Genomic DNA, 23,043 nt, shown 5'->3' on the forward strand with positions numbered 1-23,043 from the left:
CCCTATCACTTCGCATAGGACGTCGTCGATAGTCCTTTGAAATATGCTGGGCGCATTTCTTAGGCCAAACGGTAACCGACAGAATTCATATTTCCCATTATTAATATTAAAGGCTGTTTTTTGTCTGTCCCGTTCACACATTATGATTTGGTGGAAGCCGGATTTTAAATCTAAAGTTGTGAAAAACTTCGAATTTCCAAGGTTAGCTAATATTACAGACGTATCTGGTATAGGGTATCGGTCAGGAATCATTTTTTCATTGATTTTTCTAAAATCAATTACCATACGCAAGTTGGGCTTTCCATTCTCATCTACACCTTTTTTAGATACAACGTGCACGGGTGAATAGTAAGGCGAACAAGATTCCCGAATGATACCGTCTCTAAGTAGTAATTTAATCTCATTGTTAATAAATGGAGCTACTGATATGGGGTAGGGATAGCTTTTACTGTAAATTGGATCATTTGTAGTTGTACGGATACGGGCCTGGATTCTTGTATTGTATGGCAATTTCCTGTCTGGATCAGCAAAAGCGTTAACATTTTACTTATAATCTTACGGAATTGTGATTGAACTTTTACTGGTACTGAATCTTCCTCTATAGTAATTAGATTTACGTGATCACATGAAAGAAAGCGTAATTTAGCCTTACCGTTACGATAAAATAAATAGCCTCCAACTGTGTCAATTTTTGCATTGATATGTTTTAGAAAATCGTACCCTATTATACCGTCAAACGTGCTTATGTTCGACAACAAATAAAACGTTGAGGTATTTTCTAAAATGTTTATTTGACATTTTTATTAATGATATTTTCGCCGTTTATCGATTTTAGCCTAAAACTCTTTTCCAAGGGTTTAATTCCCTCAAGAAATGATAATGGCTTAATGTAGTTTTTTGACGTACCAGTGTCAATCAGAATGCGAAGCTCCTGACCGTTTTTGCCTTTTTTTGTTATGAACGGCAGGAGCGATTCTAGTTTAAATAATTGATTTGATCACTATAATCTGATGTGACATCATCCTCATCATAATTATAGTGATCTCTGACATTTTCGTTATAATCGTCCTCATAGTTTTGATATTCGTCATCAATCAGAGATGGCCCTACTTCTGGCATCAAGTTAACCTTCTATACCTTACGAAACGGTGAACGGTCAGAAGATAATCGGTCATTGGCACGTTTAAACGGCACGAGCGGGGTAAGGTTTGGATTTTGTGTGTTCGTAGTATATTTAGGAGAATGAGAATGTTGAAAAGGGAAATTTTGGAAATTATTACGCTGCCTATGGAAGCTTGAACCGTTATCAACTTCCATTGGGGTTGGGTTATTTAAGTTCTGGTTTCTGGTCTCTATTGGCTGATAGTGGTGCAATAATGGTCTTGGCCGAAGAAATTTATTTGCGTTACCCACTGCAAAAGCCTCTGCGAATTCATAACGCCTATGACTGGTTCGCAGCTCTTGTGCAACCGCCAAGGCTGATGGGAGGTCCTTGGGTCTTGCAGAGAATAAGATATCGCATAACGGTCTTCGGAGACCAGATATGAGAACGCGTAATGCATTCTCCCTAGCGCGTTCATTTAAAGCTGCTATGAGCTCATTGTTACCGTTGTGGGTCATAACTTGTTTATTTATTATCAAGGATAACTTTTTGTCTACCCTATTATAGTAATCAGTGATAGGTAAATTGTCCTGCCTTAAAATACTCAACTCATTCTCTAGTACATATAGTGGTCTTTTATCTGAATAAGTCTGGTCAAGTCTTGCGTTGAAATTCAAAATAGTGTTAAGGGACGCAAGAGTGGAGTTAGCAGATTCGATAATCTTATTCCTAAAAATGCCCATGGCAATATAATACTTCTCCGAACCCTCCTTATAATAAGTCATGGCAAAATGCGCGGCACTACGCCAACCCGGGTACGAAGCGAAATCACCCTTGATTTCCGGCAAATACTTAATCAAATCTAAACTTGCATTGTCTTCAATTAATGGGTTTATCGCAATCGGCAGGTCTGGTTCGACGCTAGGTAACTGCAAGCCATTAACTGCCAAAGTTAACTGACGAATCTGTTCTACCAGTTCCAACTTAGTGCGCTCGTTGGTCTCGTTAACGATTTGCAGCACCTGCTCTCTACTGACACTCATTTTACAACTTTTGTTTTAAAATCTTTGATAAGGGAAATTTGCTCCAAAAGAAAAAAATCAGCACATAAAAAGCTAAGAACAATTAATATAACTAGAAATACTTCTGATTATCGAAAAAGACTTAACTAGAAGGAACACGAAATCACCAACACAAGACAATTTCCACAAAAGAAGTTTAGAAGATTCAATTTAAATATCAAAAAGACGAAGGTACAATAACCTTTTTGTTTAATATTCTCTATTTCAGGAAGATTTCCAATATTCCTTTAAAGCCGAGAAAAAAAAAACTAAGACTTTGTGGCAAATTCACTTAATTTTATGGAATATATCGAAATAACAAAAATTTTATTTCAAACTCTTTAAGCTTAACAAATTCAAGATATTATTAGTAAATGTAATTTAACGCAAAACGTGTACTTTATAACCACGTGCTTCGATTCAAAAATTTTCTTTTACACGTTTTTGGTTTTCTGTTTTCCACAACCTAACCTTACTTTTGTTATGAAAATTTAATCCACTTTGAACATAATTTGAAAAATCACTTACATGTTTTATTTATTTTATATTATTCGGATTTTGATGATCCTTTTCCCAGGTACTATGGTCCTCTGTTCATAGAGTTAGGCAGCTTTTCAGGGTCCTATGATCCTTTTATTTGCTACAAGTTAGGCAGCTCCTCGGGATTTGATGGTCCTTTTACCACGAGTTGGGCAGCTTATCAGGATTTTATGGTCCTTTTGCCACGAGTTGGGCGCCAATTAAATATGTTTATCTGTTATACAAATTAAATTTATTTATTACATCGGTAAGACCAATTAATTGAATGTGTGCCGTTAAATGTATGTTAAATTAAATGTATGTACTATGACGATTTAACTCGTCACCTTCGCCGTTCAGTTCTATAATGATTTTTCTTTTGCCTTTTTGTCTTTTTGCCGCTGTCCAATTCTTCTTCTTTGATCATGTCCCGTTACACAGCTTTGAGTTGGTGTCTTGCTGCTGCTAAGTGGTATGCAGTTTTACGCTCTGCGAGAGCTGTTGTGAAGCGCATTGCGTTACGCAACCCAGCATACAAGTATCGACGCCGCTATTCTTGGCGTAACCCAGCATACAAAATTGGCCAGCCACAAGTGGTACGTTAACTTATATGCTGTATATATGAAATATTCTCTACTATAAAAACTTAATACATATAATACAATAATAATATATGTAAACCACCCCTTTTATCATTTAAAACTTTCATACGCATCTATCCTGCAAATATGTACGTAAGTACATACTTATTACATGTTTCTTACTTCTATTTATACTAACTAGTATGTTTACTTATTACTAGTTGATAGTTTAGAAAAACTACAGATTGTATTATTTGTTTAGGTTTGTTTACATATACTTATATTGTTTGCCTAGATACATTTGCTTTGATAAGGTTGTTGTGGTATTCAAACTCAATGTTGTTTTGATACTTGTTTGTTTAGGATTGTTTGTTGTAGTGATAGTGTATTTCAATTGTTCCATCTCAAGGTTTCTGCATTCTGTTTACTGAAACAAAAGGTTGATTTGATGTTTGTTACTATTATAAGGAATACATTCCTTAACTCGCGCGCTGCTCTAAGTGTACATGCACACATACATATGTGCGTATGACATTGCCACACAAATAATTCATACACAAATCTACATGTATACATGGCTGCTTTCGTAAACGCAATATACAAAGCATTTTTAAAACAGATGCCCATGCCATGCCATGCATTTATGCATTGCAACCCTGCTTTACGAAAATATGCAATGTATTTATATGACGTTTACGAATGCCCATGTGCATTGTCTACAGCTGTTAGAGTTAGTTGTGTTAATAAATAATTTTTTTGTGTTTACAAAAATGGATGATTTATTATTGAGCACATTAGGAAATACGATTACTTTGGCAGAAACTACAAGTAGTAGTAATAGCTTAACAATTGCTAAAAATTTTATAAAAAACCAACAGAGGTTGTCTGTCTTAGCTTACCGATGTGAAAATAAAAGACGAATTTTAAAAATTAAAAACTTTTCAAAGAGCATTGCGGGTATGCAGAATGATGTTTTTCATTCTCATTTTCGAATGGAAAAATCAACATTTAAGGTGACTTTCAACTAAATAATTAGTAACACATATACTATATGTATATTAATCTGTAATGTTTAGATTCTTCTGAACATGTTGAAACTACATATACTGGGTGTCAAAGTGTACTGGTCGTAATGGAGTTTCGTTGGAAAAAGCGCTGTACGCAACTATATGGAAACTTAGCAACAACACATCATTTAGAGATGTCAGCAACAGATTCGATATGGCGAATAAACTATTTATTAGAACCCTAAAAACAATTTGAAGCTTAAAAAAAGATGCCATAAAATTCCCAAATACTGTTGCAGAACAAAAACAAAAATGTGACGAATTTTCAGCTAAACGCAGCCATCCGTTCCCATATGTCGTAGGTTGTATAGATGGTACGCACATTTCCATCTCACAACCAGTTAAGGACAGTATTAGTTTTTATAATAGGAAGGGGAAGTTTTCAATTGTTGTCCAAGTAAGAATGTTAAGCTTTATTAAAAATTGTTCATTTATAATTAATTGAACTTGTTTAGGCAATTGTGGATAGTCATCTTAAGTTCATAGATGTGTTTATTGGCTGCCCCGGACGATGCCACGATGCTGCTATGTGGGAAATGAGTCCTATTAGAAAGTGAATAGTCAAGGGAGAATTAAAAATTTGTTCCGGTTACCATTTATTAGGCGATTCCGCATATCCGCGGGAAACCTTCCTAATGGTACCTTATAGAGACAATGGTTTTTAACACCTAAAGAAGTCAATATAACAAAATTTTATGCTCAACAAGAGTTCATATAGAACAGGCATTTGGAATATTGAAAAAAAAAAATTCCGTATTTTGAAATATATTGATGTGCTACATGCACATTTACCAAAAACTATCACGATGGCCTGTATAATTCTTCATAATATTATTATCGAAAATGAGACTGATGAACCCTGCGTCATAAGTGAAGAAGAACACATTGAACCATTTAATATCGAAAATAGCTTTTCACAATTACCAACTACAAGTCGACAGAGAGAACAAGCCAAAAATAAACGGGACGCCATTGCCACTTTACTATCTGCATACGTAATGAAATATTAACTGTTTTTTAAGTAATAAAACATGAATTTGATATAAAACTAGTAATCCCGGCTTGTTTACCTGCTACAAAGACGCCTCAATCCCCTCCCTCCCTGCAGCGCCTTTTGCTATCCGCTTCCCTTGCCAAATTCCACTACCACTCCCACCCCCAATCGAACATTAGCCTTACTAAGACACAGCTATTTATTATTGCTTTATTGAATAGATTAGTTTTATTAAAATTAAAATCACATTCATTGTCAAAACGCTTGTACATTTGTTAAACTTAAAAATTCATTGTATATTTAAAAAAAAAAAACTTAAATTAAGTCATTAAAAAATTAGGTATTAAGATTACGTTCTAATATTTTGTCATATAAATTTCGTATGGATCTTAGTTCCTGCACTTTTTGCTTTTCAATGTTTACTCTTTCCTTCTCACTCTCCACCAGTGCTTCTAACAATTTGGCTTGTTTTTCCGATTCGGTGGCCAAGAACTCAATGACTTCATTTATCTTCCATTTTTGGGCAGTTCCAACTACTTGGGTGAACTCTGATGATGGTGCAGATGGTGAAGGCGACGGAGTATCATTTGATGATAAATCATAAGTTAGTTGATCCAAAGAATAATCGAGCATGTTATCAGGTACAGATATACTGCTACGTGTACCATAAACATCATCCATCTCATCAAAAAAGTCCCAATTTGTGGCAGACTCACCGGACGTTCCATTTCTTCTTTTTATTCTTCTATACGTCCCCAACATATTGGTGAAGCAGCGCGTTATCTCATCCACTGAAGGGGAAAATGTATTGTCCACTTCTTGAATTTCCCGTCGAATTGTTTGTCAAATTGTGCTGCGTTTTTTTTATTTTGGCGGTGTAGTCACTTTCATGGCGAAGTCTTATTGACATGAGCAATTTTTTTACGCTCATGCGTCCACTTTTTATCACTACAAAGAAAAATTACGTGAAATAACAATTAAATTCTAATAAAAATATATATTTCAATAAAAATTACTTACTTCATTGGCAAACCATCCATTTCAACTCTTGCCGTTTATTTTGGACTGCAATGCATGTAAAACAAAAGTCATGCACATTTTGACAACTCATGCGCATGAAATAGGGTTGTCATTCATTTATGTATTCAATACTTTGTCTAAATTATTGCAGTGACGTTTACGAATAGTATGCAATGCATGCATGCTTTGCATATTGCGTTTACGAAAGCAGCCCATATCTGTATGCACATGTAAATATGTCGACCGCAAAAACTTCAAATATTATTCTACAAGAAAAAAAAACATCTCAAACATCATCATACATACTTATATACGTACACATGTAAATATGTGCGTATGACATTCCCACACAAATAATGCATACACAACATACTATAGCGTTCACATGTAGATATGTCACCCGCAAAAATTACAAATATTGTTCTACAAAAACAACAATCGTCTGAAATAGCATCAGAAATCAATATGGCAGCCAAATTACCGACGTCAAAATTTATAGTAAATTACACAACAACAAAATTTTCATTCATAAACGCAAGCGCACATTCAACGAGCAAATTTGCGTATACTCCTATACATATATGTATGTATTAAAATATATTAGAAAAAAATTGACAACATAGTTTATTTGTCGATTTTCAAGTCAAGAAATATTTCAAAGAAAATATTCAATATTCTCTGATTTATGTGTACAGTCAATCCCGCTTAAGTAGTACTCCGCTCAAATGAAAATCAAATCCCTCCTTCATCACTCTTAACAGCCTATATTATATCTTGCTGCTTCTCACGGTTTGTTTCTTGAAATACATAGAAATTATTGTTTTAAGTACCGCCCGCTTAAGTATACGCACTCGTTTATGTACCAGATTATATTTTTATTTTTAACAAACCACAAAAATCTGTATATTTTATTGTGGAGCATAATCGGGATTGACTGTATTTGTCAAGGAATGTAAAAAATGTTTTGTAATTCTGAAATATTTTTACGCAGCTGCGTCGATATGTATGTAAGCTCTCACATAAACATACAAATTTACGCTGGTTTGTAGGCGAAGCTGTTTCAGCGGCAAGGGAAGCGGTGACAATCGCCGGCGATTAGTTTATTTTTTTCGGCCCAGCTTGGATTTTCTACCAACAACACAATGTTGTGACGCTTTGTCGTCTCGTCAGTCCTTCGACACATTGACTTTTTGACAAAGCGGGAAGTTCGGCCATTGGTTGTCCGTGACAACGGAGGTTTTGTATGAAACAATGGGTGTATATATTAGGTTGTCAAATATCTCCCTTCCGCCTTTTTGTCTTTTGAATTTCGCGGCTACGTATAAAGCGCTGCTGTTCGTATCTGGCAATACTATGTATACATCTTTGGAAAGGTCTTGACAAAACCTACAAAACGAAGCTATGCATGATTAGTTTGCATATTGCGTTCAACAGTTATAGACGTGTAAACATGGAGTTCACTAATGCCAAAATGCGCTATCCTTCGTTAAAGGCAAATCCGCTAGAGAAACGCTCCGTGAGATTAATGGTGTTTTGGGGGATAGAACGCTATCACGTCGAATGGTTTCGACGATTCAGAGCGGGTGAAAACGACACCATGGAAGACCTGTGACGACGAATACCGATCAAATCATGGAAAACATCGAGTTAGACCGATATGTGGCATCTCGTGGCATCGCCCAAAAGATGAGAGTTGGTCATCAATCCATTTTAAACCATCTGCAGATACATGAAAAAGCTTGATGTTTGGGTGTCGCATGATTTGACGCAAAAAAAAAAAATTGGACCGAATCAACGCCTGTGATATGCTGCTGAAATGGAACAATCTCGACCCATTTTTGAAGCGGATGGTGACTGCGACGAAAAATGGACCACATACACAATTCCGGTGAATCGTGCCAAACAGAGGCTAAGCCGGGATTGACGGCCAGGAAGATTTTGCTGTGTGTTTGGTGGGATTGGAAGGGAATTATCCACTATGAGCTGCTCCCATATGGCCAGACGCTTAATTCTACTATCTACTGCGAACAACTGGACCGCTTGAAGCAGGCGATCGACCAAAAGCGTCCAGAATTGGCCAACAGGAAGGGTCTAATGTTCCACCAGGACAGCGCTAGACCACACACTTCGTTGATGACTCGTCAGAAGCTACGGGAGCTCGGATGTGAGGTTTTATCGCATCCACCATATGGCCCGGACATAGCGTCAAATGATTACCACCTGTTCCTGTCCCTTGCGAACGCCTTTGTTGGTGTAAAGTTAAAGAGGCTTGTGAAAAGTGGCTGACAGAGTTCTTCGCAAATAAGAAGGGGGGTAGAATGAAGTTGCCGTCTAGATGGAAACAGATTAACGAACAAAACGGCGCATATTTGAACTAAGTCCGATCACCGTAACATATTTTATAAAGCATTGAATAAAGAGCAAAAAAACGGAAGGGAGATATTTGACAACCTTATATTTACATACAAAGTTCTGTGTAGACAAATTTATATGTGAATATGTGAACTTTATGCGTACGGTTTTTTAAAATATGTTTACATGTACACATATGAAATTATATGCATATGACATGGTATTTTAAGATGTTATCAAAACTTCTATGACTTTATTATACATTTCAACAGAATTCATCATTAAATGGGTCAAATTGCACATACATACTTATATACTTACATACATACTTATGTGCTTTGATATCAAATATAAGGGAAAATCTATAAATGATATCCATAGTCGTTTAGGCATTGTAAATATGCGAATCTGTAAGCGTACATTTAAATTAGCATCACTTTTCTCATTTAACACTGAAAATGCTCAATTCTGCTATTTTCGACCCCTTCATATTAAATGCTGGTGAAATCCGTTAATAATATTTTTGTGTTGAAATTCACTAATAGAAAAGAGTACCCCTCCAAAAAATTAAACATCGTAAATTTGGCAACGCGTTGAACCTTCTCTATAAGATATCGCTAAAAGGATTTTCTCCGAATTGTAAAACTATATCTCACACATTGACCGATCTGTTTGGTAAAAAGTCAGTCATAGGCACTGAAGTAAACATTTTCAGAAATGGGGCCTTAAATGCTTATGATGGTGATAATTTTTAGACTTATCATAAGGGCACTATTTATTCAAAGTTGTATCCCGATATAACCTTGAATACATGATCTATATACTGGAAAGTGAAATAATCGCATGGAATGTTAATATGTATTATATGGGAAGGGGCCATAATTGAAATTCGATTTCGCCCATTTTCTCACTGTAACCCTGTAATGTCAAATAACGGTATACACGTAATGTTATTGAAATTGGTCGAATACATCCGGAGATAGGTGATTTCACCTAAAAGTAGATGGTGCCACACCCAATGTCCAATTTTGACATCGGCTCTTATAAAGCCTTCTTGTACCTACCTGGATGTAAAATTTAGTGACTTTTTCGCTTTTTAAATAAGTAACTTAAGTAAGTTTTCTTTTTGTGGGCGTGGCAATGGTTCTCCGTAGTTCACCTGCCCCTCCCCCCGTGGATCCGCCCCTTCTCTGTAGCAACATGTTGCAGGAGTATAAAGATATGAAAATATATTTGAGTAATTTATGTGGGAAAAATCATTTACCAGTTTTTTTCGTCATTTCACGATAGTATATGCTTGTATATTTTATATATGTAAATACTAGCTGTTACCCTGTGCGTTTCGCTACACCTAAATCGAATAAAACTCTTAAGGGTTTTTACTTTGTGTTTTATTTATTGTTGTAAAACTGTTACTTATTTATAAAACATTTATAAAACATATTGGTATACAACATTTTTGGTTTTCCCACCTGGCGCGTAAATGAATAAGCACCAAACGATGCGGTGGCAGACCGGGGTGATATGTTATATGTTGTAGCTTCTCCTGGCAGTTTTTCTTGAATGGCAAAATTGATTTCGTTGACGTGTACATTTTTCGGTGACAATATTGCGCGTTCACTTAAATAATCGTGGCGTTGATAGTGTTGAACAATAGTCGGAAATACACTTTCAATCAATTCTACTTTCGATTGTAAAAGTGTACAAAAGTTGTTCGGCAATGTGATCAAACCGGTATCATCGATTGGTCCAACAACTGCTTCGAAAACGCCGCTGCGGATCGATCATTTTGCAATTGGACTCGCATGTTGATGGTAAGAGTCAGCCTTTGAACATGTCTTCACAAAACTGACGATTTTAAACATCGACATCGTTTCGTCGGCAGGAGTTGATCGAGGAATGACTGACAAAGTTTGCCGAAAATCGCCGGATAATAAGACTAATGCTCCGCCAAAAATTTGTTGCTTTTGGCGTAAATCTTGCATTGTTCTACTGAATGCTTCTAATGACTTTTTGTTAGTCATTGGGCACTCATCCCATAGAACTATTCCAGCTCCTCGCAAAACTTTTGCCATTGTTGAATTCCTCGATATGTTGCATGTTGGTGTTTCAACGACTTGGATGTTCAACGGTAATTTCAACGCAGAATGTGCTGTTCGGCCGCTACCAAGTAGAGTAGCAGCGATGCCTGATGAAGCAATTGCCAGCGCAATTTTCTGCTGTGACCGTATAGTAGCAAGAATCAAAGAGATCAGAAACGTTTTCCCTGTACCACCGGGCGCATCAAGAAAGTAGAATCCACCGGCGTTATTGTCAACCGCTCGTATAATCTTATCACAAGCATTTTTCTGCTGAATATTCAATTTGGTAATGTTAGCTTGTATGAAAGCACGCAATTCATTGCAATCGTATTGTTGTTCACGTTGAAGCTCATGGTCAATGACTGGGCGCAGTAATGCCAAGTTGCGCTAATGCCTTATTCACAATTGTAAGGCACAGATCTTCAACCAATATCAAAGCAGAATTATACTTTTGTAATGTATATAGCAAGTCTGCGTCCGATGCTCGATTACGCGCCAAAATTAATAAGTCCTCGGTCATGCAGTCTTTTTACTTATTCCACAGTTATTGCGGATTTGACCGAAGGCATGTAGATATTATTATGGCGAATAGTACGCGTATTTGTTTTGGATGAGATGTGAGTGATGCGTCATGAAGTGCGGTGTCCCAATGCATATCATCTTCTAACAAATGCAATTGCTGACATGCTTCACGATACGTCGCACACAACTGAACGTCAACAGTTTTCAAATCATCAAATGATCTTGGTCCGGTCACGTTGACTAATAGCAGACGCAAATAGAAACATTCGGCGTTGTTCGGAGGATGGTGTAAATGTGTCTTATGGCATCGGTTTTACGGACATTTAGATAACCGTCAACACGCTCCCCTTGCTTTCGTCGTTGAAATGTTTTCGATGATGGATTGCAAGTGGAATATTGTGGTATTTCGGAATATAGCAATGTTCTTGCAAATTTATCGTTTTCACACAGCTCGAAAAAGGTAGTTAGTGTTGTCCCCGGTGGTCGTGTTAGAGTATGCATATTTGAAGTACATAAATAAAAATATGCATATTTGAAGTATATAAATAAAAATGGAAAAATTAACCTAAAACTACATCTTAAACTATGTATTTTACCCACACACGCATATGCAATAAGACCCACCAACAGTGTATTTGCGAACCGCATGGAAGCACTTACGAAACAATAACAATACTCACTTGCTTTGTGTGTGTTGCACGGTCAGCAGGAAAACACAAAATCGGTTCGAATAAATGTAGCAAATCGATGGAATTAAATCTGGAAAAAACACACAATGTTGAAACACTTTTTTTACACACACCGCGCATTTTCAAACGACAATCGAACCGCATGGCATCACATATGAAACAACAACAATACTCACTTGCTTTGTGTTGTACGCAGAATGTTAATCACGTTGAAATCTGAGAAAAATACACACAATGTTGAAACATTTTTTTTGATACACTCAGTGCATTCGGAACACTTACGTTTTGTATGTCTTGTTAACTTGACAGTCATCCATAGAAAGAACGAATGACACGCAAAAACGATCAACATGCGATGTCAATGTTTTTTATTAATTGTAAACATCCGCCAGTTGTTTCTGTTTATTAGTAAAAGGCGTTTGACAGGACTGCCAATCTTGTGGCAAACCATTATTTCATGAGAATTTGTATAGGCGGGATGTATCATTTTTTTTTTTCTTTTTTTTTGCAAAACGTGCAATGATACACACATTAAATTTCTTATGTGCACCCTCCCAACAGACCCCAATCACCTCTGAAAATTTCATTGAAATCGGGCAAACCGTATAGGAGGAGTATGCGAACAGGAAGTTTTGCCACTTAATTTTATATATATAGAAGATAAGGTATTATTTTTTATATTTCTATACACATATTTTTACGTTAATGGTATATTGTATTTTTCCTAAAAAACATTAAGGAGATGGCACAAACATCTCAGAATCAAACACGTGTTGTTGCTCCCGTGTCTATTCCCAGTAATTATCTGGACCCATCTCTTAATAAAACTTGCTCCCGACCTGCTGAAAATCTGCCATTGAAAACGTCAACACTATCTAACGACAGGACTGATATAGAAATTATAGTAACGAATCCTCACTATCAACCAACGGCATATATGACTTCACGACCAAATACAACTCGTCACAAACTGCTTCGGGACTTAAGTCATACAGCGTTATCGTCAAATGAAGAGATTTACACCGACCATAGTGAATATATAGAGGTAGGTATGTTTTTTAGTTTCTGAAATATTCTTAATTTTGAATGTAGAAATAATCGAAATAAAGTTCAGATAATAATAGTGATATAAAAGTATTTAGCCCTTTAATTCCATCGGATTACGACACCCCTCAGTCCATTTCCGTATATCCTATGAAACCATATTCAAAATATTTTCTGTACAAAATATACCATCTTAAATGTCCAAGATGGATTTACGATAATTTATCTATTAAAAACCCAGTATGGGTCTTTGTTTAGTTGAGTTTATTTTAAACGCATCTCCACTCTTCTTTTCTGTTCTTGAATAATTAATTATAATAATATTTGATCATATTTATATTTATTCAATATGAAACACTAAAACTTCTAAAATTTTATAGCTTGAAACAAATCGGAAAAAAGAGTATCAACGGGACTTAATGGAACAAATCGTAGAAAAAAGGCGTACTGTTCAACTTTTACGAGAAAAGGAACGTATAGAGGATGAAGCTTTAACAAGGTTATAGTAATTCTGGTATTTTAACAAGCACCATATGTTGAATTTGATAACTATGACAATTACAAAACAAAAAATATGTGTAAAAAATATTTTTTTTTTTTAAATTATGCACTTTAGTTGCTATCCTTGTTTTGCTAAGTATGTGTAAGTTACCAAGATGTCCAAGTTAATTTTTTACTGTGTGGTAGTAGTACACACAATTTTTAAAGCACTTGTTTAAAATCTTAATATATTTGATGTATAACTTTAACTATGTATAACTTTTAAAAGAATGTTTTCATGAAAAAAAAAACAATTTTTGTTTAGCGCTAAATTTTGTATAAGGATATCATGTTTTCGAAATCGTAGGTTTATTTGCTTTAACGCAAAAGATCAAAAAATCCCATGTTAAATTCATGCGAAAAGTAAAATTATTATAGTACGGTTAAAATTGACAAACAAGAGCTTATTTTCGTGGAATATTTTTATCAAGGCCAAAACTGAATCTTCGGTGACCGTCTGAAAAATATCAATTTGGAAAAACGGACATCATTATGTATACTTTAATAGATGAAGGTGTTTTGTCAACTAATATTTACATTATATTCATGCACTATTTATAATTACATATAATTTGAAGGCGTTTACAAGAGCAACTTAAATCAATTCATTTGGAGGAACAATTGGCGAAGAAAAACATTTTCACTGAAAAGGTATACAAATTATTAATTATTCGACTTGGCATTTGCATCAGTTTTTATTACTTTTTATTCCGTGCTCAACAAAATTCGAAAGGATACTAAGCAAAATCGGCTAATGAGATCTCAACTTCTTGCTAAATTAGAAAATGATGCTAATATGCTATTTGACAACAAAAGTTTCGAAAAAGGGGAAATCCCAGCGGACACTGGCAATGGAAGTTTAAAAAATAGCAAATGCTATGAGAGGGGGGATGTAAATAAAAATAAAGTTTATAAATACTTTACTAATTCAACTCGCCAAGACAACCACCATTATAACAGTATGAGCTCGTATACTAATATAATTCATGCCGATAAACATTTGGCTGAAAAAAAATGTTTTCACTTGAGTGAAAAAATTTGCTCTAAATGTGATGAACCGTTAAAGAGCTATGAAAGGTGTTGTCTATATTGCCAAGAACGACTTTATACAAACGAAATAGAACGTGGAGAAGTTCAATCAAAGGTTAAAGACAATGTCATTTATTGTGATAAACACAGTTCAAGAATTGACAGGACATATGAAAGGGAGAATTGTAGATCTAGTGAAAGTTTTCAGTTTGATGAAAGTGACATGGAAAAATATACATACCGTTTTGTATTAGTTTGTCATAAATGTGAACGAATATACATAGCTTGTCAAAATTGCGTTGTAAAAAAAGCCGTTTGCCGAGCCTGTCATCGTAAACTTAATATTTGCATGCGTTGTAGACGTAATTTATGTAATATATGCAGGAATAAAATTGCTACGGGCCAGAATACGGACCGAATATATACGAATGATACGCAGGCTAATAAACAGGTGAGAATGAATTGTTTAGGTTTTGTAAATATTTATAATAAACAAAGAACTTGTTGTTGTTCTTCAACCCTTTAAATAGTTATTATTTGTTAAATGCTTCATTATTACAGATTGAAGAAAACCATTTAAAGCAAGGCGTGGATTCATTTCGCATACTTAATTTAAATACTACCCCAAACATTGCTGAAGATGGTTACAACAGTTCATTAATTGGTACCGTTGCTAAAGATACACCATGTCATCAAATTAAAGATAATTTGGGGGATGAGAAGCCACAAGTTCCTCATTTGGATAGTATTGAAGTAAAATGTTTTTATTTAGATGAAGACGAAAATTCGTGCATTGACGGTGTCCGCCACGAAACGGATAAGCATCTGTCTCGATACATGAAAAATTATGGTGATGTCGCCCGATTGCGGATAGACAAAGAATGTAGCAAAAGCGAATCTCGCCATTTTGGCACACAAACAATCAATTCCAACTTGAAGCGGCGTGATATTATGCTGAAAGAGGAGCATTATTTGTCGATGCCATTGCTACGAGAAATGCCAAAAATGACGAGAAAGCAATTATTAAATTGTCCCGAAATGGACACAGCACATAGAACACGGAAACTCAATTGTATCAAGCAGAAGTGGGAGGTATGGCAGCTTTAGATATATCCATATTGTTTATATTATATACGAGTAGAACAGGCAGGTTCTGTAATTCATGGATATAAAAGTGAAAAATATACTTAGTGCAAAATTAATTTTATATCGAGAAAATACGTAATTAAAATAAAGGTAATTTTCAACTTTAAAATCGAAAACTACAAGCTTCCTGCGGCTATAACTATATATATTCTTGATCTGAAGAATCTCCTCTATCCGAACAAACCCATTTTATTCCCGAAATTCTGGGACGGTATACTAAAGCCGATCCAAGTATTGCCTCATTGAAACCAACACGACTAAAAATAATTTCCGTAACATGATCTACCAGAAAAAATATTTTAGGTTTAAATAAGGTAAAAACTAGTAATTTACTTTTTCCAAAGAAGTTTTCTTTAGCCTATTTTTTTTATCAGGTTTGTACGATTTACAAAGCTTTCATTAGGTTTCATTAGTTTCTAATGCTACTGGTGAGGTCACTATATTATTCACATTAACCGCAACCAATAGTTCTTTCTGTATTTAGCTGATCTCCAATCTTTGCAAATATACTATATACGCACTAATTTTTTATTATTATATTGATGAACATATGCATTTTATTTTTTGAATAATTTGAAAACAATTTTTTCGTTTTTTAGAATAACAAACCCAAACACACTCGTTTGTGTATATATTTTAATTTCAACTTTCACTCGAATTCCAGAACCTGCCCGATAGTATAATATGAAGATATTTAAATGTAATACATGCTTACGAAATTTGTATGAATTATAATATTCTAGGTGCCAGCCGTACAGAAGTGTATTATTACTCAGAATTCTCATACCCTAACTCAAGTGGGCGCTATACGAAAGCAACTACAAGCTGAATGTCTGAGTGATGCGCAAATTTATTAGGTTTTATTTATCAAAGTGGTAGTTTCTAGAAATATTTTGGATAATAATTCAAATTTGTATTGACAGTATGAACTTTAGAAAATACATATATCATTTATTTTGTATCATCAAATTTTATTGTTTATATTATTTTGTACCATACATTTATTTTCACATATGTAAGGGGTGTTCCAATTCTAGGTTCCTTACTTTTTTAAAGAAAAAACACACAAACTTTAAATATAATGGAGAATATCTGTTATCATTCGAAAGACCATTCTTTGGCATTTATTTTTGAAGATTATCTCTATCAAAAGCTGGCCGCGGCTACATCTCAAATGGTCCATCCGTTGAGTCGAATTTTCAATGACTCGTTCGAACAAATGTTTGCTCCAAGGCGTGAATTGAAGCAGGATTGTCCGCTTAAACTTTAGACTTTACATATCTCCATAAGAAAGAGTCTAACGGTGTGAAATTATTTGCTCACCGAAGTGTTCTCTAAATAAATCCATTGATGTATGCGATGTGAGAGAAGTGGCGCCGTCTTGTTAAAATTAAACGTTGCCAGATCACGGACTTCAATTTCAGTCATCAAATAGGCGATTATCATGGCGCTATAACGGTCGTTATTGATAACCGTCATCATTTACGAATAAATATGAACCGATGATTCCCCTGGCCCACAAACCACACCAAACCCTTGTTTATTCTGGATAATATTAAAAACGTTAATAACAACATCGAGAGTATAAAAAAATTACTTCAAAATCAACTATATTTGCTGGAGGAAAAGTAAAACTCCAAGCATCTGTAAAGAAGATAGAGACAAGGTCTACCAAAAAATTAAGCCAAACAGATATTTTAAAGTTATTTTAATTAAACGTTTTTGTTATTAAATATATTTATTATATATTAAATATAAAGGATTACTATATTACGACTGTTGTAAGAGCGCTCATGTCGAAAAAAAAGTATATTATTTAGATATGTATATTGTACCCATGTTATCAGTAATATATATAATATGTTCGGGCATTACTAATAGATTTGGAATTTTACAAATTAGAAAAAATAGTTTAAAACTTATGAAAAAATGTGTATTAAAAAATCTATTTAAGGATGACCCATTTAATAAAGATTAAATCAAATATGTGAGAGCGGTTTTTAAATATATAGAAAAAACAAAGAAGCAAGTGTTGAAGACTACGACAATAGGGATGGATTAGTATTATATCTCAGATGACGGCTAGTAACCCATAACGCTATGAGCCTATGCGTGATCTGCTTGGATTTTGCATACGCGGACAAACGTCCTATCCACATAATTGAAGAGAAACTAAGTATCCTAATGCTGGGAGTAATGTCAATTTGAGAGTACTACAACGAAGTAAATAAAAAATTTACCCTGCTAATAAATAAAACAATTCTGACACAATAAAGTTGTTTGACAGATTTTCTACGAAACAGAATCTGACCTCCTAGGGTACAATTTCCTTAAAAAATTTTACTATTAGCAAAAAATAGTAAAACTTTGTTCACAATTTCAAAATCTATCTCGTCCCCCTCAAAGTAATTCCTCTTGGCCGCAATACACCTGTTCCAACGTTTTCTCCAATCCACGAAAAAGTTAAAGTCTATTTCCGGAATAGCCTTCAATGCGCATAGCGTTTCACATTTGATATTTTCAATTGACTCAAAGCGGTTTTCCCGGAGCGGTCGTCTGAGTTTGCTAAATAGGCAGAAGTCACACGAAGCTAAATCGGAAATAGGGTGGTTGCGGTATGATGTAGGTTGAAAATTTGATGAATAACTCCTGAAGAATCAATGCAGTACGACGGTGCATTATAGTGGAGCAAAAACAAAAAGATGTCGGCCCATAAATCCGGCCTCTTTTTACGAATAGCTTCGCGAACGACGCATAACACTCAAATAGTAATCCTAGTTGAAATTTGGCCGGTCGGAAGGAATTCAGAGTGCACCACACCTCGATAGCAGCAGTAAGATCTCTGACTGTTAATCGTCGGTTCTAAAGCACCAATTTCTTTATTTTATTGTCGTGTTGATCATCAGTTGATGTTGATGGCCGTCCTGAACGTGGTTCTTCGTGAACGAGTTATCGACCCTCTTTGAATAATTTGTACCAATCAAAAAACTTGCTCACAACAAACAATTAACACCGACGGCCTTTTCGGACGTATCGGCATCAGAAATTTGATTCCGCATTGTTGAATAATTTCATATATCGTAAATTCGCTGAATGCACTTTATTAAATTTAAATTTATTAAAAGTAAGACGCAAAACTTCCTCAAATCGAGCAAACAAGGAACAAGGATATTCCTCACATCGAGCCGAGGGTAATAACGGCAAAAATACTGCTGTTAATAGCGGCCACTTCTATTTATAACAAGATAACGACCCAAAACACGTGCAGGGTTGCTATGAAATTATAAATAAATCCATAGGTCCCGCAATCACCATACATTAATCCTATTCAAAATATCTTGAACTTTTTGAAAAATCGTATTCGAAAACATCGAAGTTCATCAAAATAAGGCCAAGAAGCTGGATCATGGACTTAGTGGGTCAAAATATTCGGAAATAATACTAGAAATTGAGTGGAGAGCATACATCGATGTCTAGGGACAATGATAGCAACAAATTGTAGGCCAAAAACCGCTAAAACTACTGTAATTACTTTTGATTTATATAAATAATCGTTAGTGTATGTAAACTTTTTTGATATAAATTATGCCAATTTTAAGCTTTAGCATTAATTTTTTTTATTTGTGTAAAAAAAAATATTTTAATATGCTAAATTTAATGTTAAATATACATCTTTTGAAATGGACAGAAAAAAACCACAAAATTTATTCATTTTATAGCTAATAAACGTGCCGTAATTTAATGGAACTAGGTGTATGTAAACTTTATTGGTCCACTGTATGTACATTATTGCAATGTATAATACTGTACTCAGTACGTGGATTGAATAGAAGAGTTTCTCAAAACAAAACTGTGTGGGCCAAGTTTGAGAATATTTCGTGAACTTCTTCTACAGAGACTTCAATGTCATGACGCGTGTGTAGTTACGCCAGGCCGATCAATCTATCATTCAGAGCTTGCATTCGTTACAGGAAGTGTGCAGAATATGCGAAGAAAACCATGATTATGGGGTATAGGTCTACAGCGCAGTTCTTCAACGTTTCCTATGCAGTAGTCGGTAACTTGGTTGTCTTTTGACTTCTGCCTCTGCCCGATTCGCTTGAAACGTCGCCCGACGCTGACATTATCCAAAAGTTCTTTGAATCTATCTATCAAGATATCAACTTCTTCTACTGGGAGCAGCAAACTCAGTTGAAATCCATCCAATACTTCTCTAGAAAAGCGCGTTTTCATAATATTCTCACGCAGAAATTTTCGCCTTTGTTTTGTCGACCATAGATTCTTGGTTTTTGTTCGTCAACTTTCAGTTCTGACGTCATATTCGTGTCTGAATAAATGGATGGAAAATGTTCCTCAGCTTTTTGTCTTCGATTTCGGAATTTTACAAGCAACGTATCTATCATATTTAATGCCTTTTCCAGATCGATCGGTTCTTTCTGAAGAATCGCACTGAGTGAATGTGTTAGAGATAGAATATCCCAACTATAAATTCAAATTTGTATACGGCTGAGATGACTATCGTTGTTTTCCCGTTCTTTCCTTATTTTTCCAGTTACTAATTTTTATCAGAGCTTTAACGATCAACGACACTTTTGCGGAAAATTGGATAACTGCATCGCGCCGTTGAACCCATCTTGTTTCACATAACTGGATAAGATGTTTACCAAGTTTCGCGAATTTTTTTCAAGGACAAATCGCGGAGAAGGTATCAATTGAACAGATCACAGATGGAACTGAATTCAACAGTTTACAAGTTCTTTATCAAGCCGCGTCGTTTCAAATTTAACACTTTCAGTTACGGATCTGCCTGGATTTATTAACAATTTTTAGCAGTAGTAAAATTCTAAGTAAGACATTTAGCCCTTGGGCTAACTTTCATTTCCGAAACCCTTAATAAAGAAAAATGAATTATGTCATAAATTAAAAGGAATGTACATTAAAAACTCTTCGTAATTATCTCTACAGTATAACGAATCTCGAAATCCATACAGTTCATCAACCCTTGACATTTGCACTGTCAACCCGTAACTCCAACCGAAAAATGAAAAGATGGCATGCATTTATTTGCTCCAAATTTCATATACCAACCTGCTAAAACTAATATAGTGGCAGGAGCGCTGTCGCGGCTTGACGGCAGACTTGTGCATTTAGGCAGCTGATAGTGAAATTTGTTTATTTATTAAAAAAAAAGTGAAATAAAAGTGTGCGAAAAAGTTAAGAATATTGGAAAAATGTATAGCAAACTGTGCGTTGTTTATTGTCTGCCATCTAAATATATTAAAATTTGTTTTTGTTAATATACTTACACATAATTTATTTAGCAATATAAAACTGCTTACCTCTGATGCTGCACACGCAAAGGAGGCGGCAGACTTCATGCGACATCTGTCAAAAAATAGCAAAAATCGGCCATTTTTGAGCAGTGTTGCCTACACAAATTTGGAAAATTCAGCTAAATGCACGGAATTCTTGTGCATTACAAACTTACATTAACATGGGTCAAATGTGCAAGTAAATATAAATTAAGCCCGCTAATGATATTAGCGCTGTAGTCTGTGAGGACTATAAATCACGTAGAAATCATTCAGCATATAGAAAAAAAATATTTTTTCAGGAAGTATGAAAACAAATTAAGCTATTTGTAAGAAAGTGTGTAATATGTAACAAAAATAAATATGACCCTAATCCAAAAATAGTAGCAATGGGCGAAGCTTCAATTCCTAAAAAAAGTTAATAGCTTGTAACGAAGCTTTTTGCTGTCCCTGATTCTTATAGTTTGCTGAGGTATACGATGTCCAGGGTTCGTTACAGTAAATTTGTAAACAGTGTGGCTCTCCACGAATCGTAATTTATTTTATATGATAATTGTCTCCCGCGTTGTGATGTCGTCGACCGAGGAAAGTGCTGTGGCAGGGTAACTGGGCGTTTCGACAGGCATTTACGTACGTTGCTGTACGTATTGCCTGTGGAGACTTCATATTGTTTACGGGGCATCTCGACAGGCTAAAGTTTATGACATACTAACTGTCAATCATTGCCTGATCATCGGCCATCTAACTCTCCGCAAAGCCGGTGCTGCGAGCTAGTACACCCGCAACATGTTGCGTTGGGATGGCGTGTGTTGCTGGCAGTGGCGTGGTTTCACCGTTGGGTATGCATGCTTGTTGTTTCGTCTGCTTATCTGGTTTCTCCGTCTCCTTTCCGTCTCTACCTTCATGGGTGGTGTGGGCTAAATTCTGTATAGATATTTAGTTCTCAGAAGCTTCACATAGATACTTGTATATTTTACTCGCAAAAATCATCATCACATGAATAGATGTGATTTTGAATTCCTAATATTGGAATACATAGAAGACAAGTGAAATATTGAAGAAATGGTTTTATATTTCAAATCCCTAGATTTTAGGATGATGAGCTAAGCTTCACAACATAAAAAAAGAATATAATTTGGTGATCGACTAGAAATAGTCTTACGAGCCACTCAACAATATAATTTAAAAAACGAAAAAACAATATCACCCTGGAGAAATAATTTATGAAAAAATAATAGGGGAAACAAAAAAAATCTATGAATAAAAGTTGGAAGTTAATGAAAGTTAAGGGAATAAAATAGTACTTAATAAAGTCCATTAAGATAATATTTTTTTTTTGTTTTTTTATTATTTAACTTTACTATTATTTATTAAATCTACCCTGCTTAAGCGAATAACAACAAGTTTTCGAATCTTAAACTACTCACTTAATTTACACCCTACATGGGTGAGTATTTTTTTTTTTTTAACTGGGCCTGAGATATATTACGTCTGGGCTGGTAGGTCATTTCTACGTAATCTTAAGCTCCTGTCACACGCAATAACGATCTTGCTAGTTGGTTTGGGTGAATCGATAGTTTCAATGCATATTTCGGGCTTCGGTGCTCTATTTCAGTTCGTACATCTGGAATTCTTAAGTCGCCTTGGATGTTCTCATTTCGGATATACCACGGTGCTCCGGTGATTGTACGAAGAATTTTTGATTGCGCACGATGAAGAATTTCGATGTTGCTGCTACTCGCGTTGCCCCACAGCTCACACCCATAGGTCCAGATTGGTTTTAAAACTGTGTTGTATATTATGACTTTATACTCCAGACTAGGGCTGAGCGAGAGTTAATAAGCCAGTGCAAAGAAGCTGCCTAAAACTTAAGGTAAGTCCTTTCAGCCTCTATGTGATTTCGCCAAGTGAGTCGCCTATCCAGATGGACCCCTAGGTAAGTAACATGATTGCTTTGTGGTATTTGTACGGTATTCAGTGTCAA

The 23,043-nt window shown here is 35.2% G+C and overlaps 1 protein-coding gene across 6 annotated transcripts in view; it reads left to right on the top strand.

The window, feature by feature from the left end:
* The window catches only part of LOC120781705, a 115,846-nt gene extending 98,987 nt beyond the window's left edge, over positions 1-16,859 (top strand). For 3 of the 6 annotated variants that reach the window (XM_040113933.1, XM_040113934.1, XM_040113932.1), the window contains 7 exons: positions 3,124-3,278; positions 12,728-13,033; positions 13,413-13,531; positions 14,151-14,223; positions 14,306-15,052; positions 15,163-15,693; positions 16,491-16,859. In XM_040113933.1, coding sequence (XP_039969867.1) covers positions 3,124-3,278; positions 12,728-13,033; positions 13,413-13,531; positions 14,151-14,223; positions 14,306-15,052; positions 15,163-15,693; positions 16,491-16,604 — 2,045 coding nt within the window. In that variant the 3' untranslated portion in view covers positions 16,605-16,859. Of the gene's footprint in view, positions 1-3,123; positions 3,279-5,793; positions 5,966-12,727; positions 13,034-13,412; positions 13,532-14,150; positions 14,224-14,305; positions 15,053-15,162; positions 15,694-16,490 lie in introns of those variants that run through there. The other 3 variants (XM_040113935.1, XM_040113936.1, XM_040113937.1) reach the window with 2 other exon arrangements.
* The last annotated feature ends 6,184 nt before the right edge of the window (positions 16,860-23,043 follow it).

This window comes from Bactrocera tryoni, unplaced genomic scaffold (assembly GCF_016617805.1).
Source record: "Bactrocera tryoni isolate S06 unplaced genomic scaffold, CSIRO_BtryS06_freeze2 scaffold_7, whole genome shotgun sequence".
In the NCBI taxonomy this organism is placed as follows: Eukaryota; Metazoa; Arthropoda; class Insecta; order Diptera; family Tephritidae; genus Bactrocera; species Bactrocera tryoni.